The sequence below is a fragment of the Phasianus colchicus genome, chromosome 1 (genome assembly GCF_987193195.1).
Source record: "Phasianus colchicus chromosome 1, bPhaCol1.hap1.1, whole genome shotgun sequence".
NCBI lineage: Eukaryota > Metazoa > Chordata > Aves > Galliformes > Phasianidae > Phasianus > Phasianus colchicus.
Window position 1 is genome coordinate 89,399,488 of NC_143436.1, and position 16,912 is coordinate 89,416,399.

General features: G+C 38.3%; 1 protein-coding gene across 15 annotated transcripts in view; it reads left to right on the forward strand.

Annotated features, from left to right (window-relative positions):
- The window catches only part of BBX (BBX high mobility group box domain containing), a 141,535-nt gene that overhangs the window by 87,546 nt on the left and 37,077 nt on the right, over positions 1-16,912 (forward strand). For 14 of the 15 annotated variants that reach the window (XM_031613226.2, XM_031613214.2, XM_031613216.2 and 11 more), the window contains 5 exons: positions 2,906-2,986; positions 5,223-5,303; positions 10,350-10,430; positions 13,681-13,758; positions 15,932-16,844. In XM_031613226.2, coding sequence (XP_031469086.2) covers positions 2,906-2,986; positions 5,223-5,303; positions 10,350-10,430; positions 13,681-13,758; positions 15,932-16,844 — 1,234 coding nt within the window. The remainder of the gene's footprint in view (positions 1-2,905; positions 2,987-5,222; positions 5,304-10,349; positions 10,431-13,680; positions 13,759-15,931; positions 16,845-16,912) is intronic. The other variant, XM_031613218.2, reaches the window with a different exon arrangement.

Here is a 16,912-nt window from a genome sequence, read left to right on the forward strand (position 1 = left end):
CTGAAGCATGTGTTAAATGGATGTAAAGGGGCTTTTCAAATCAGTTGTTTAAAGTTAGAGTTGTCAGCACTCCAGATACCAGGTAACAAAATGAGCATACACTAACAAAAAAAGGTGAAAGAGGCACAGTAGTGATGCTTACAAAAGTGCTTTGATGATTTAGTTATCATCTTTATATGCTGGTTATGTTCCTATGTCCATCATTTTTTTTCAAGAGACAAGAAGGTTTTTCATCTAATGACAGAATTCATTGTAATGTGATGGATTTCCAACAGAGGCTTAGAGCTATTATTAAATGATAGGTAAGGAAAGTTAAAAACCTTAGCAACAGCAAATACAGGACGGGCACAAGTAATTTTCGCCTGGCATTTGGGCCTTTTACCAGTTAAGCAAAACTGTGATGCATATACAAGCACATTTTGCTTAACACTGGAATAAAAATGCTTAACAGGCTTGTTCTTATTACTCTCATTACAGGAGAGAAAGCCTCATCCTGTTACTTTATTGCAGCTGTTTTATTTGCAGAAAACCTGAAACTCTGCGAGGAGTGCTCCTTGCCTTAACGCTCGCCTCCCTTCCCTGCCCATGACGTCCGTTGCTTGCCTTACAGCAGCACCTAGTGGCCTCTATGGTTACTTCCCAGAAAATGCTGAATGTTTAGCACTGTCCGAGACCTGACTCATAGCAGTTTCCCCTTGCTGCTGCATATCAGGACCACATTAAAGCCTTGCATCAGTCAGTGAGGAAGACGATCTGTTTTCACTCATTTTAGAGCAGGCTTTGGTAACCACTGGGGACTGTGGGCTTATGGTGGCAGCATCTTTATGGCTTCCTCCTTGCTACTGAAAGACAGTTGTGCAGTGTGTGGTGCTGCTCTGCACCAGGTCTTCACAGAGTGCCATTGCCCAGCCTGTAAATTAGAAACAGATGTCTTCAGTGCAGTGGAGGATGAGCAGTAGGAGGAAAGAGAAGAAGAAAAGATGAAAGACTGAGGACGTTTTATTACTGCAGGAAAGAAAATCTGTACAATGGCACTACTTGTACAGCTGTTCCCTCCAGTAATTATTGTAATACTTGAGTTAAATTTGATCTGGCAGTAGGTATGTGCATCTCCAGAAGTCCTGGAGATGATCAATTTCCCCCAAGAGTGTGGGGGCAACAGCTGGGTAAAAATGACATCCTCAACTTAATGCTGCTGTTAAATGAAGACAGCAGCACTGTCTTAAGATATCAGAAATTAATAGTAAAAACATGATTGTTCTAACCACAAAATCATCTTAGTACTGCTGACTGACAAGGCACCAAAAAATCTATCCTTTAAGCACAAAAAAGTAGGAAATGAGGCCTCGCTCATTCCGCAGCACACTGTTCCCATCTTGTGACATGAAGGAATTGTGCCTGTCCCCAGCATGTGGCCTCAGACTGTGCTCCTGGGGTAGAATCTCAGAATGTCCTGAGTAGAAAGGGGCTAACAGGGATCGCTGAGTCCAACCCCTGGCTCCACACAGGACCACCCAACATTCAAACCTTGTGTCTGAGAGCGTTGTCTAAATACTTATTGAATTCCAGCAGGCTTGGGGCCACATTCAGTAAATAGAATGGGTGCATTGTTGCTATGTGGTTTTGCGGCAGGGGAAAAAAACAAGTTCAGCTGCGTACCTCAGCAAATTGTCATGTGGCATCATTCTCCTGCGTTTGGATCCAGTGTTCTGGGAGTAGTACTGCTGACAGATTCCTGAAGCAAAATGTTCTGCTGCTGCTGTCATGCTCAGGCATCTGGAGCAGACAGCAGCATGAGCAGCAGTACAAGCTGTAGGCCTGGTTACCCTGTGGAGCTTGGTTCCTGCAGCAACAGATTCACTTGCTAGCTGAATTGGGTATTCACCAATACATACTACTGACATACCTGCTCTGATAATAAAGATAAAAACCACGTTCTTCTTGAAATATTTCAAATAAATTGGAATTTCATGAAAGATTAAAAATCACTGGGGGAAACAAATTCCATCCTGTTACTTGATTTTCCAAAAATCCCACGAAGCCTCCCTCCTTTCTGCTGTTTCCTGTAACTTGTGCTACATACTCTATTTTATATTAGCAGTATATTAACTTCTGGGAATTGTATATTGTAAGTCTTTTATACTCAAATGCATCACTTGATATTCAAGACAATTATTTTACTGAAGGATGCTAGAATAATAATTTTCAGTACTATGGATAAGGTCTGTGTGAATTCTAATACGGCTGTTGTGTTGTGGGTTTTTTTTGTTTTTTTTTTTTGTTTTTTTTTTTGGAGCAGTCTCTTTTCTGAATTTTGATATTGGAAATTACAATACTTTCTTGCACTACTCCTCAAAAGCACCTCTAAACAAATATCCATTTATGTAAGTTATTTAAGCAGTTCTAGGCTTGTGGTGTCCTTAACTACTTATTTCATGCTGTGAAGTGATTAGCAATTATTTCTGTCACTTAGCAACACTCAGTGGTTTGAAAAACTTTTTTTAGCTCCTAAGTAATTAGTGGGAGTGTAAATTGAAGAGATAGTGGCATGGATTGCATCCTGAATACAAGATAGCTGTGTATACAGCCCAAAACAATCAGTGTTTTGTTGCATATAACTCTTGCAGAATTTGGAGCAACAGGAAGTAAAAGAACAAAACCAAAAACCCAGTCCCTGGTATTTTTGTGTTATTTCTTATGTGATTGTCAAACACTTTAATATAGGTACTGAAATGTTTTCACCTTTTAATTTGATTTAGCTGGTCCAGGAATGTGAAACATGACGTTGTCCGTCTTTTCTTAAGCAGCTCTTCATGTTACTACTGCCTGCCATTTCATTTTGCCAGTTGTTCTTAGCTTGAGAGAAACACCAATGAGGTCTTAATCTCCACACTCCTTGTTTCAGGTTTCCTCAAATACTTGCCAATCTGATGCGACTGATTCTACGGAAGTGTGTCAGAAGTCGTCATTGTTTCAGTTTGCAGAGGTGAGTTTCTTTAAAAAGGGATTGTTTTTTTCCCAGTGTTTTCTTTCAAGAGATATCTGGTGTTCAGTTGAAAGAGAAATGAAAAATACTGACTGAATTTCATGGTAGCATTTCTTCCCTCTTTTGGGGGTTACAGTTATTGGACCATGTGTCAGGTAGATGCGTCTGATTTGAAGTGCAGATGTGTTCAGGAACACAACTGAAACCCTAGTGTGATAATGGAGCTGTGGTTTAAGCAGTGATTTGGAGATCTCATTCCTGCACTTGTGTCAATTCAAGTTGATACCTATGTTTGGATGTTATATTATGTCATCTAGCCAGGTCAGATTGGACCTTGGGCAGCCTGATCTGGTACTTGATCTAGCGATTAGCAACTCTGCCTGTGGCAGGGAGGTTGGAACCTGATGATCTTTGAGGTTCCTTAAGGTCCCATAGAAACCATTCTATGGTTCTTTATGGCTGCTTTAATCACCAGCTCTATCAAAAGTAATTGTAGTTCTGGAATTTCCAAAATTTTCTTCTATAACCACAAAACAGCTCTATGCACTTCTACAACATTGCTATTAATGTATTTCTAGGAACTGCTACACAGTGCTACTGAGGTGAGTTTTTTGTTTTTAAATATACCCTACTTCATTTAAATTTTAATGGATTTAACTGACATAAATAACACAGGGTTGCAAAGAATCCTGGCCCTCTGTAAGCATCACTTGCTTGCTTACATCTTTTCAGCTTCTGAAATGGTCATAATCCAGTGACATAAATATTTAGCTAAAGAAATATTGATTAGACAGGGTACTAGACAGTATTTGGGGGAAAAAAAATTGTCACAGGAGGGGCTTCATTTTGTTATCTGGTTTCACACCTGCCACAAATCTCACTGCCTTGTCTATATTATTCATTTCTGCATATACTTTCATATTTCTCCCTAGATGTCGTCACTTATAGAGCAGAGATGCCAATTCTTGCATACGTGAAGTGATTTTAGTTTTAACATTAGCTAGCTCACAAGACCTTGAACTCTAATTTAAAAGCTGAGACTTTCAAAATGAAGTAGAGGTAGATTAATGCACTGAACCTTTATTTCAGATTAAAGGCTAATGTGCAATATAAAATCTGCGACGAGGCTCATAAACAACTTACTGGCTTTTCTTGTTAGCAAGAGGGGAATGCCTGATTTGCCATCAGTTAAAAACAATTTTTAGAAGCTCCTTAAAATTGATAAATTCCAGTGTTAATTATGATAATAATTCAAAATCTGTCTTCCAGTGAAATACTTCTGTTTACTTGTCCTGTCAGTTGAGCAACATGGTATTTTGTGTGGTTCGTTTTGATAACGGTCTGTTTCTTCAGTGTTGCTGTAAAGTCTTCCAACCAATAAGACAAATACGAGTTCACTTATTGAGTTCATTTTACAGTGCTTAAACAAAAAAGTGCCAGAATCATGTGACTGTACAGAGGAACTGTGCTGTGTGTTGCAAGATATGCTCTTGCTAAGGGCTTGTGAACTCTGACTTTGCCTTACCCATCAAAGAATTTCGGTGAATACGAGGAAATAAGCTCACCTGCACTGCTGAAGCTTGCAGTTCAGAAGTAGTTCACTGATATTCAGTAACTGATATTCAGAAATGCATATTAGCTAGTTGATTTTTCATGGATGTTAAGCTGTTTTTAGTGAGGCTGCACATATTTGGTATGTAATAGGTATGTGTATCAGCAGCAAAATAAATATTACTTGTACTTAGATGTACGATTAATTAAAATTGCTGTTTGCAACAAAAAGAAGTGACACAAGTTAAAAAAAGGTAAAAATAAATATTTTTTTAAAAAATGCAGCTTCCTTAATCATCGGAATAGATCTGTTATCTCTTCTAAAAGTATGCATATGTGTTGTGCCTCTGCCCTCACTTATCTTCCACACAAAGTAGCAATTTGTGCTCTATCAGCACCAGCATTCTGTGGTTGGGTCTTTAACTGAATAGTGAAATATAATACAGTGTCAAGTTCCTGTTATTAACTCTCTTTTAACATATCAGTGAGCAAAAATAAGCCCCTCAGAAAGGTTCTAGTCTGTTTAGTTGACTCTAGGAAAGATTTCCATTTTTAAAAACAATTCAGGATCACCATTTACATGTCTCCTGGGAAAGCAGATACTGTTTGCGTGTTGAAATTTGTATGTTGAAGTTTGATAATGAAACTGAAGAGCTAAATAGTTTAAAAATTATTTTCCTCACAGATCTCTTCAAGCACATCACAGCCAGGAGTTCCAGGAGCTGTAAAACAAACGGAGGAGTCTGCATTATTTCAGTTTGCTGAGGTATGATAGCTAAAACATGGCAGGGGAGGCTCTGACGAGGCAAGGAGCCAATAAGAGTTGTCACTGAAGGTTAAGCAGCTTAGAGATATTGAAAAAATAAGACCTTCTGAAGTGACACCATGCACTGCTTATGGAAGAGGTTGCAGTAGTGGAAAACGGTAGCTGCCCTAGACATAGGAATCCTCTAAAAAATAAACTTGTAGGTCAAAGTCAGCTTACAACAGCTGCAAGTATGTAGCAGCGTTGTTAGGTGGTGACCCCTAAGTCTATAAACTACCTTTCAGTATGTAAGTTATCCTCCTTCCTTCATGTGTTGAAAATTTAGAACTCTTATAGGTGGCTTTTAGAAGTTTCTTCACCGATGTGTTTAATGTTCCTCTATAAACTGATTTCTCACACATTCTCTTTTTCTCCATTTGGGGGAGTCTGATACTGCTCACAGAATCTCTTAAGCGAAAGGCATACTCAGAGTGTGTGTAAAGAAACTACTATTGGAACGAGTACTATTCTGGAAGATCATTATGGGATGAAAAGATGCCCTGCCCTGTTGATATGATGTTGTGGGGTTACAGAGGCTTGACTACAGACAACAGTCTTCTTTCTATTAGATGTTAATCTAATTATATACATTGTATTTTTAGCTTGGCTAGAACGATTTATTAGGCCTTGATTTATTCCTTAAAAATTCTAATTACAAAAAAAAAAAAAAAATTGTGATTCAGGTGCCATGAAATAACTGAATAGAAACAACCCTATAAAATATACAGTAGTGTCTGTAATTGTAAAAAAGCTTCTGTATGTGCTGCTTTTTTTTTTTTTTTTTAAGTTGCAGATTAAATTGGAAAGTTCTCCCAAGGAAAGTAAGTGGAATTTAGCAGGTGAAGCCATGTGCTGAAGCCAAGAAAGTAAAAGATCTAAACTATAGAACATTCTTGTGAATTTTTTTGACAAGACTTGCACAAGTAAATTTGCTAAGTTAGTTTCAAAAATCTTGGCCATCATACATTTCAGTATGTATTCAGCAAGTTTAGTTATATGTGAAGTTGAGCAGAATGTGATATCCCTCCAGTATAGAATCACAGAATGACTCTAGAGACCTTTAAGATCATCTAGTTCCAACCCCCTACTATAAGCAGGATCACCTCCTTCTAGACCAGGTTGCTCAAAGTCCCATGAGTGCAGCATTTTCAAACATTTCATGAAACCTGACTCACAGCACCTTCAAAGCTTCACAGAATCTAAAATCAGTTCTCTCCTAAATGATTAAACAACAGAACATCAAACCTGAAAACTGTCTTAAGAATGTGGAAGTGTATTGAATCTCATACCACTATGCTAAGGCAGCTTGCTAGTCACACTAGAGTGCATGTATGAATCATCAAATATTGGGGAAAAAGAGGTGCCTAAAAAATTAGTTAGATCTTGGAGAGGACAATTTTAAAGTCCGGGCTAATCTTTTTTCCTGTTAAAAATCCTGAAATGTTACTGCAGTCTGGGGGAAGCTGTATTTTCTTGGCTATTATTTCAGTGTCTAGAACTACCCATCATCCCAAAATAAACTTTTTTTCAAGGTTATTCCGCATACGTTACACTGTTGTTATAAAACCTCAATGGCAGTGACTAACTTTGTGTTTTATCTAAAGTAATAGATAAATGATTTTAAGATTGCCACTTGATTTTCATTTGCTTTGTTCCAGGGGAAAATGCTATGCATGCATGCTAAAGAACCTCTTTAAGCTGCTTTTTTTTTTTTTTTTTTTTTTTTTTTTTGGTAATTATTCTTGCTATTAAAGCTGCTTGTGGTCCTTCAGTTATAAAGGCTTACATTTGCACAGGGTGTCTTTGTCAACTCTGGCAAAAATCCCATTCCTTTTTGAGCCACTTCTTACTGGGTCTTGTCAATATGAATACATTACTGCATTTAGTAAACTAAATTATGGTAAGCAATTTGCAGTAGATTGCTGTCAGCAGTGTACAGTGCTACAAAAGAAAAAGAGGGAGAGAGAGAGAGAAAGTAGTTATACAGCCAGTGGCCAAGTAGACCTGTGAAGAAATGTGAATTGTGCTGTGGTCTGATATGCCTGGAGACTTCTGGCAGCCATCCCAACTCATTTTTGGTTCTGACTGGGCATTCTTCATGTTTCCTTTCTTTGCCTTTGCCTTTGCAGAAGGGTGAGTGAGAATGTTTCTTTGTGAAGATGGTGGTCCCATTGAGTAGATCTGTCATCTTAAGTGTACTCCTTGAGTAGAGGTGTCCAGGTCTGCTGTCACTCAGCAGCATATAATGGCTCATTATATGCTGATGTAGTATAGGATTCTTTCTTTAGAGCCTCAGTTAGCCTGGCTTTCTGTCCCACGTGTGTTGTAGTCTTCAATTAAAGCTGATAAGGATATGATTAATGAGGTCTGCCCTATGTTGACTTGCTGCAACAGCTGATCAGAATCATGGGAGTGATACTTTGCTGGATCCTGTGGGTGTGCAGGCAGCAATTGCAGTGGTCTTCCAAGATAACACTATGTCCTCATAAGTTGTTTGTTTGTTTGTTTTTAATTTTGGTGTGTAGCCAAGTTACGTTCTTGGCTTTTTCTCTCTCCTCTGATCTTGCAAATACTTGGTCCTTCTTTTTTTTTCTTCTCACTGCTACTTTTGTGGAAAGCCAGTATATAGGCCAGTTATTTCTCAGCAGTGGGTTGTGCTACTTTGCATGACGGTTGTTTGCAAGCTGCCTGCTCACATGGGCTGCTTGCTGTTGTTCTCCTTGCCGTGTGAGGGAAGCAGAGCAGATGGGGCCCCTTGCTCTTTTGGTCTTACATGGATGTGTGTTTGGCATATGCAAACAGATGGTGATGACTGCTCTGCAGAAAAGAGACACTAGTACCTCTTAGGCTTACTTACATAAAGTTTTATCATTTATTAAACATAGATAAAGCTTCCAGAGAGTAACAGCAGTAAAACTCGTGGTTTAACCATCTTAAACGAAATGAAGCTAAAAAACCCAAACTCTTCACTTACAGCTGCTCTTCAGAAGCTTTCCTCTAGGTTATTTAACTGAAATACATACAATCATATCCAGCATTCAGCAGAGTAGAATTCTTCTTGCTAGTCCAACAGTTTATCATTGTTAAAGAAAAAATGTACGCTTGAGGATGGCTTTTTCCTTGCTGTGTTCTCACATACACATTTTTAGTAGACTTGATGGCAACCCTTTCCGTTAAAGCCTTGAAAAAGTCTTAAATCCAAAATTTTGATCAAAATGCTGTGAAACTGAGACAGTGAGATCTAGTTCAGTTTGTTCTCTTCCACCTGCTTTTAGGTTAAGCTGTAATTTTCCATGGTAAAGTCATTATTTAAAATAAATATACTTGATGTTTGTCTATGAATTGCAATCATTAAATATCTTTATTGAAATGAAATGGCTGGGAGGTAGAGAGATGAGTGAAAAACTGACACGTGCATCCTGTGCAAACTACAATGTAATACAGTCGCTAAAATATCACCTGCATTGTTCAAGGTATAGTAAGTAACTGGATCCTAATGGCCCCTAAGTTAAGCCTCAGCATAAGAAGGAGCTATTTGTGATTGTGGTACTGCAGGTACTGATTACTCTGATTAAAAAAGGAAGATAGTGTTTAGGCACAGAATGAGCTATGTAATCTCTTGGAGAGCTGATTGATCAGCTGCAATCTTCTGTCACTTGGCCAGGATCTTTGGCAGAACAGGTTCTAAGTTGGTCTTTCTTTCTTTTCTTTCTGCTTGTTGTCTTGCTGACAAAGGTTTTTGTTGGTTTTTTTTTTTTTTTTTTTTTCTGAAGAAGAATTTTGCCTCCCTCTCTTCTAATTGGTACTACAAGGTTCTCACATTTTGTTAAGAGTGCCCAACCTATCGTCAAAACTGATTTTTTTCCTCTTTCCTCACATTGCGTATCAGAAGGCAAGATATGCCTGTATATTCTCAGGTTGCACTTTAATGTGTGAGTGTTCCTTTTCTACCATTCATACTGTGCTGAAGAAACCATTAAGAACTGAGCATGTGTTACAGTAGAAAGAGGAAAATGTAAGGCTCTCTTCCCATGAGGTGCAGAGTACAAGGAGTCTTGGGATCTTGAGTGTATTCACTGAGCAGCACCACGGGAGAAGTAGGATTTTGAATTATTTCAGTTTAATACTAAAATAATAATGCATGGTCAAACATTATTCAACATATCTTTGGTAGCTGGCAGTAAAAAAAAAAAACTTATTTCTTGTTCATATAATTAATCTCCTTGACCATGGGAAAGCTATTCAAATAATCCAGTTAATAACAACAACAAACTCAAAAACAAAGAGGCTACTTTGATAATTTTTCCATCCAAAAGGTCACAGTCATATATGTATATTTTTATAATGAGGCAGATGTCAAAGAAACACTCGTCCTTATCTAAGGATTTTCCAGGACTTCCAGCCCAAGTACTACTATGTAATGCCATGCCGGACGAAATAAAATACAAGAAATAATGGATAATTGTTGTGTTGGTGAACTCATAATACTGTGCTTGGAAGCAGGTTAGAACAGTTTGGCAGCAAAAGCAATTCTGAAATGCGGTGAGAGTTATTTAGCAAGCACTGATGCTAGCACTGCAACATCTGTATTGAAAGCTGATCTCCAAATGTAAAGACATTCTTTCCTCAAGAAAGGAGGTGAAACAAGTATCCAGTGCCTGTGCAAACAAATAATCTTCCTCTGTATCTGACTAAATAATGCCTGGGCTTTACAGTAGAGTTTTACTGAGCACCACAGTTCATGTTTTTTAAGTATGTTTTGTTCGCTTGGAATGGCATAAAACACACCGTGTGATCAGAACATTGTTGGTGCTTGTGTTCTGCTAACTTCTAAATGCTTGTTAAGTGTTTTTTGAATGGGATTGCTAGTTTGAAGTAGAGCCTTTTGCCAGAAAGATCTAAAAGTGACAGATTTAACTAATTCTTACTTCACTATTTTTCTCGCTTCCTTCCTTTCTTTCCTGATTAACACTGAAATATTTTCTCCTCTGTTCATTTAAAACCTAGATTTCATCAAATACTTCCCAGCTGTCAAGTCCTGAGCCAGTAAAGCACTGTGGGAAGTCGGCACTCTTCCAGTTGGCAGAGGTAAAATTTATACCCATTAACAGCACAATGAGAAGATGTGTGGTTTTTCTCCCCTCAGAATATGAGTTGTATAAGGCTTGCTCTAGCATTAAATTCAGTATTTCCAGAGGCAAAAGTCAGTAAATTATCAAATAGTAAGAGAGTTAGGCAGTTGTAGTGAGCCTGGGGAACCTAGTTCTTTATGCACTTGTAAATGTGCATCAATTATTGGATACCATACGGAAATTGTATCTCCTTTCAGGAATATTAACCTTATAACTGTAATAAAAACTAACCCTAGGACAATAGCAAAGACAAGACAATTGTATTATTTTTAATGAGGATTCAAAATGTGAAGTTTTATTTTAGAGACTGGAAGGTGTATTGCTGAACTGGGAACCGAAGAGTAAGGGAAGAAAAGTAAACTTTGAGATCTTCCAGGAATTTGTATGAAGGCTTGGACGTTGAAGTAGTATATTGAATTATGAAATTGACAGTTGTCAGTAGAAATCAAGAATACAAAGCAAGGTCTCCCAAGATCCTAGAAAATTTCTAAGAATTTTCAGTGTAACCTTGTGGAGGTCTCCTCTTTGATATGGATTAATTAAACTTTTGAGGCTTGGCCTAGAAGTGTTAAAATTATATGCTGCAAATGAAAATTATATGCTGCTTTCCAAGTGAATAGGGGAGGTTCCTACCACCTTACTCATCTACTTTTTGTTGTTGTTTTCAAAATAATTTCCTGCTTCAATGAGAAAAGTGGTTCTTTGGATCTTTTCTAGCAATATCCATGCATACGTTCTTGCTGCTGAGGCTAATCCCTCTCAGAGGAAAAAAAAGATTGGAAGCACTGAAAAAAAAAACCACCATGCTTTGAGTCTGCATAGATGAGTATTTCATGCCTTGCAAGGATGGTAATGCTACTAGGAAGATTAACTTTGAGGACTTACATGAATAGAAGAAAATTTACCTTACCCTAGAGGAAATCTCTGGCAGGAATACTGTTTGTTCATGTGTGCTGCAACATTATCAGCAGTGCCAATGCAAGGGTCATTACCCTTAGCTACCATCAGTGACTGCTGCAGCCCTGGGACAGGAAAAAGGCTTGTAACACCAAACTGGAGATTCTAAAAGTTTCAGAGGTGTGCTTTGTTATGAGACAGAAGTACTGTTCTGTAGTAGAGCTGTTGAGTCCAGCCTGACTTTTGGAAGTCACCATTCAGAGTTGCCATGTGACTATGAAGACCCAAGTTCAGGGAAGTGCAGAAGCCTGTCTACAGGAGTGCAGGGTTAGTGCTGCATTTTGTGGAAGAAGTGAAGCTTGAGCGTAGCAGTGTGGCTTCAGCGTGTTGGCCAGGTTTCCACGGTCTCTGTCTCGACTATTGTGCAGATGAATTCCTACAATGCTAAGTAAATATTCAGAATTAGTGTTAAAGGCTCTGATTTGAAATGACAAAGGCATGCTAAGCACATCTTCCTTATCTCTAGTTCTTATAGTAGATTAGAACTGTTGATTTTATTCACTTTTTTGTTTGTTGGTTGGTTTTTGGAGATATCTATGATGCTGGATTGTAATTGGACAAATAAAGTGCGATTCAGCTTAACTTTTCAGATTGCAATTTAGGACCTGGTTTGGAGTATCCCACATAAACTATGCTCACATCATCTCCAGGGCATCTTAAGTTTACAGGTTCATTTGGCAGATGTTTGTGCTGTGCCGCTGTAACTCCAAACCACAGATGCTGTGCACTGGAGGGGGCTGGACTTCTGTCTGTATGCTGCTTGCATGGCAGAGATCCTGAGCGTGGGAGCCTGTCAGCTTCAGCATGCCACACTGCTCTGCTTCTCCTACATCTCTCTTATGTGGATTCACCAATTTTATCTTATTTTTTCCCCACTCTGTGCCTTCATTTTCTGTATTTCACAGATGGTGATAAAATGTAAAAGCAGATGTAATACTTTTCTAAAGATTTCTAAGAATTTCAAAGCTCTAAAAACAGTTGGGGCAGCCATGCTGCAGGCTGAAGCCTGACAGGCTGCTACTAATCAGCTCTTCTAGGCCTTGTGCAGTGTCTGAATGCACACTTTGTCTTCAGCCTTCAGTGCAGGGGGATGGCAGTGGCTGGGTGCACATTACTTCCAGGAGACAGTGAGGCCTCTCCTGTTCTGCAGGGTGCTTGCAGCACTAACAATGCCTGGCTGTAAGCAGCAATCAGAGACTTGTGCTGGAATCATCAGAATTTGGGAGGCAAAGAGATAGCATTCTTAATGCTTTTTGTTATTTCCTGTATGGCAGTGATGAGCGTGATTTCTGCAAAGCTGGTTTTAGAGCCTGTGTTGGTTGGAAACAATAAAAACTGAGCTGATGTACTCAGAGGTACTGAAATGGCAAACTGAAGGTGATGAAAGCAAATGCTTTAGTTCCTCAGTTCCTAGAATTCAAGTTCTTTCCAAGGAAGCAATTGTAAGAAACCTGCAAGCCTGATCAAAGCCTGATCAAAGATTTTAAGATATATCCTTAACAGTAAACATTTTCTTCTTCATACCAACGTTTTGAGACTGATGTTTTAATAAATTTAGAAAATTATTTCTTTGTGTCTAGCTCAAAACTGATGCAAAACACTAAAATGCTGAAGTAGAACACAATCTAATAGAAGAAAAAAGTTTCTTTGAGAATAACTGAATATCTGCTTGCCAGTTTCCCATATGCTGAAGAGTAATCATAAAAGGTTACCAAAGGCTGGAGATCTCTTACATTACTTTGTTTCTTAGCAAATCTGTTATATGAATCCTGAAGGACACTACCAGGCAGTGCCATGTCCTGACAGAAGTAAGCTTCTTAAACTGTGACAGTGAAAGGAATTAGCAAACCAATGTCTAACAAAGCTTTCAGAAGCATCAACTGGATCATGTGCTGGTATAGGTTGATGCAGTGCCCTAACAGAGCTTCTGGAGTCTATTTACTCCTGAGAAAGTATGTGCTTCAGTTCATCCTTCAGAAAGAATTCTGTCAAGAAGATCCCCGAATCTGGAACTAGCTTTTAATGTCCATGATCTTTTCTACTGGTGCAGTAGTAGTGAGGTTTTATTTGTAACAGCACGCACACGTCTATGCTTCTTAATATGCTTATGTAATCTTATGAATGCATTTTCTCAAGAGGAAGGAAATAATCCTTTCAAATGATATGTGATAAACATAGAAGAATTATTCTAGTGAAATAATGTTTTTCTTTATTCTTCTCTTTTTTTTTTTTTTTTTTTTTTTTTTTAGATTTCTTCAAGTACATCCCATTCAGGTCCTGATTTAACAAAGCAGTGTGGAACATCAGCATTATTTCAACTGGCAGAGGTAGTATTAAAGTACTGACAACTAATTACTACAGGTGCAGTGGGACAGAGAAGTTAATGATGTTGATCGCCCAAGTCTGGAAGGCAGTACATTGCCACAGTTATGATTACACTGTAGCTTATAGAAGTTTTTACAGCTTTGGTGTAAAATGCTAAAATTACTCCAGATTAGCAATCAGTTTGGAGACTTCTAAGTGTCTATGTTGCAGTTGATAGTAAATCCAATCTTCAATCTCTTGTTATAGGGATCCGGGTTTTGACTAGATTGGTTTGGTTGGTAGGGGATCAGAATAGAGTTCAAAGGAAGGGCTGGGTTGGTCTGTTGTTCAAATTATATTGTCATTACAAATACCTGTTAAAAGGCATTAGTCACTTTTGTTATTTTTTGCCTTTCATACATACTACTGGAAGAATGAGCAGGTCAATAACTTCTCTAGAAGGTCTGTTATAATTCTCTTAACAACTTCTCCATCTAAGACCAGTTAAAACCAATGCCTTTAATGCCTTCTTATAAGAATACTGTATTTCTTTTGTTTCTAAGCTTTTTTTTCTTTTTTTTCTTTTTTTTTTTTTTGGTAGATGTTTCTAATCTTAAAGACTGAATTGTGAGTTTATTTATATCTTACAAAACAAAAAACACTTTTTTAGCTACATATACAGCCTTCTGTACTATTGGTTGCTGCAGGAGAAGCAAAGGTAGAAAAGAAAAAAATCCATTGGTGAGAGGGCGTGTTTAATTGACTAAGTATCATTAATGTTCAATGAGTTGCATTTGTAAGATTGATCTTTGGTTTTCTGGAAATCACAGACTGGATTCACTGTGGTGACAGACTTCACTGCACAGACTAGTGCACTGAAGCCACAGAGGTACACTGGTGCCAGAGCCTAGCTCAGCAAAGTTCTGGGATTCTCAGTATAATCCAACCTGTTTATGAACAGGCTCTGAGTTGCCAAAGCTTCAGTGTTTCTAATGGTCAGCCTAGTTTGACACATGCCACATCAAGGATTTCTACCCAGTGTGATACAGAAGGAATTTTGGAAACTTATTTCAGAGTCCTAATATTGCTGTTATATGTTGCTGTAAGTGATCTTTTTACTTTGCAAAAATTTGAGATATCTAAAATCAATCCGAGGAAAAGCCAGTGATTGCAGAGTATGTCCATTCTGACCACATGGCCTGTGGGCTGAGCTACAGGATAGAGGCAATGCTGATGTCTGGTTCAAAGCAAGTCTCTACCATCTCATTTCATTCCAGGTGGCTGTTCAATTGACAGTTGTTTTAGAAACAAAATATAACTTGGAATTCAGTTTAGGAAGCCATAAGAGAGTATAAGAAGAAAGCCTGCCTTCCCATGGACCACTGCTTGACGCTGTGAAGTACTATCCTCTGTATCAGTGTCAGCATGACTTAAAAATGATCCAAAACTGAGTGCATCTTCCAAGTAATTGCTGAAGGAACATAGCAGTTTGAGAGACTTTGTTATAGCTCTTATTTTGAATATCACTATTCTTCAGACGGAATGAGCTGTTTTGGTTTCCATTAACATTATTTTCAGGAGGGGATAACCATGGCAACTACTACTGCTTTGCAGTTCTTTGCAGGATAGGGCTGTGACATTAGAATAGAGAATTGGAAGGCTTTTATAGTATCTTCCAAATTATTTTGCACTTTGAAATAAAGGAAAATGATTGCTGAGATTTAGTCAATTTTTTTATTCACTTTTGGAGTCCATTTGGAAAGTGGAGGAGAGAATTGTTTGTGGAGATATTTGGAAACTGTGAGGGGTATGGATTTGAGATTCCACGTAGCTTGACTGTGGGGATAGTGAGATACTGTATTGTTCCATTGCACTTGAGATATTCTGAAAAATCAGTCTAGCAATATCTTTCCAGGATACATAAAAAGCACTTGAAGGATCATGGAAACGCAATTTAGAATTTTATTTTTTTGTAGGGTATTTTTTTGTTATTGTCATTTAAAGCAACAGAATCCACTAGTCTTATTTCATCTGCTTCATTAGAACTTAAGCATTTTTTCAGTATTGTTCTTCAGCATAGTTTGCTTTCATAAATTAGGATCCTAGAGATTTCCTGTGTAGCACTCCTGTTAATACAGGTAAGTAACGTTAACAGTTGATGTTTATTTCATAGTAACTATTTTTAACTCACTTTAGATGTGCCTTGCTTCGGAAGGGGTAAAAGTGAAAGAACCTGGGAAAATAAAAGTGGAAGTATCAGAAGATGTGACAAGGGAAATTCCAGAAATGGAAGTGGAAGAACTGGAGAAGACAACAATAAAAGACTCCTGTAGAAGAAAAATTGAACAATCAGAGACACTGCAAAACTGGGATGAGACAAAAGCTGAGGAATTAGAAACTGTAAAATGCAGTGATTTTACTAGTCTTCTAAAGGATAGCAATCCTTTTGAGAGAAATGATAACACAAAGGATTACATGTACCGTTCTCCAGAGCTTTCATTAGCTGAAATGAGTATCCTTGGGCTAAGCAAGCCAGAAAAGTTGAAGAAGAAGAAGAAGAAAAATAAGTTGGACCGGCACACAAATGAAAAATCCACCCCTAAAAAGCCTTGTAAAAAGAGGCAGTCCTCCGAGTCAGACATTGAGAGTGTAATGTATACAATTGAAGCTGTTGCAAAAGGAGATTGGGGTGCTGAGAGACTTGAAGAAACTCCACGCAAAAAAGCCCGCCCATCCTCAAATGTGAAGGGAAGCATGTTGGATACAAAATCACCAAAGAAAAAAGTGAAATCTAAAGAGAAGAAGGCATCTAAGGAGAAACCCATGGAGACCACCAAAGAATCGAAGCCTCCTGATTTCCTTAGTATTACAGCCAACAAGGAAGTACCCTGTGAGGCTTCTGATAGCATTAAAGTGGAACCACTGACCCCAACAGAGGAGGTGGTGCCCCAGAGCTTACCAGAACAGGTCAAAACTGAGGACAGTGACTGTGTTAAAAAAATAGAAACCTGTGGCTCCAGGAAATCAGAGAGATCTTGCAAAGGTGCTCTTTATAAAACTCTGGTGTCAGAGGGCATGCTTACGTCTCTGCGCGCTAACGTGGACAGAGGTGGGTGGTTTTAACTGCTTCATTTACAGCATGAACCACAAAAGTCTGCCATGGTGTGGCAGGAAGAG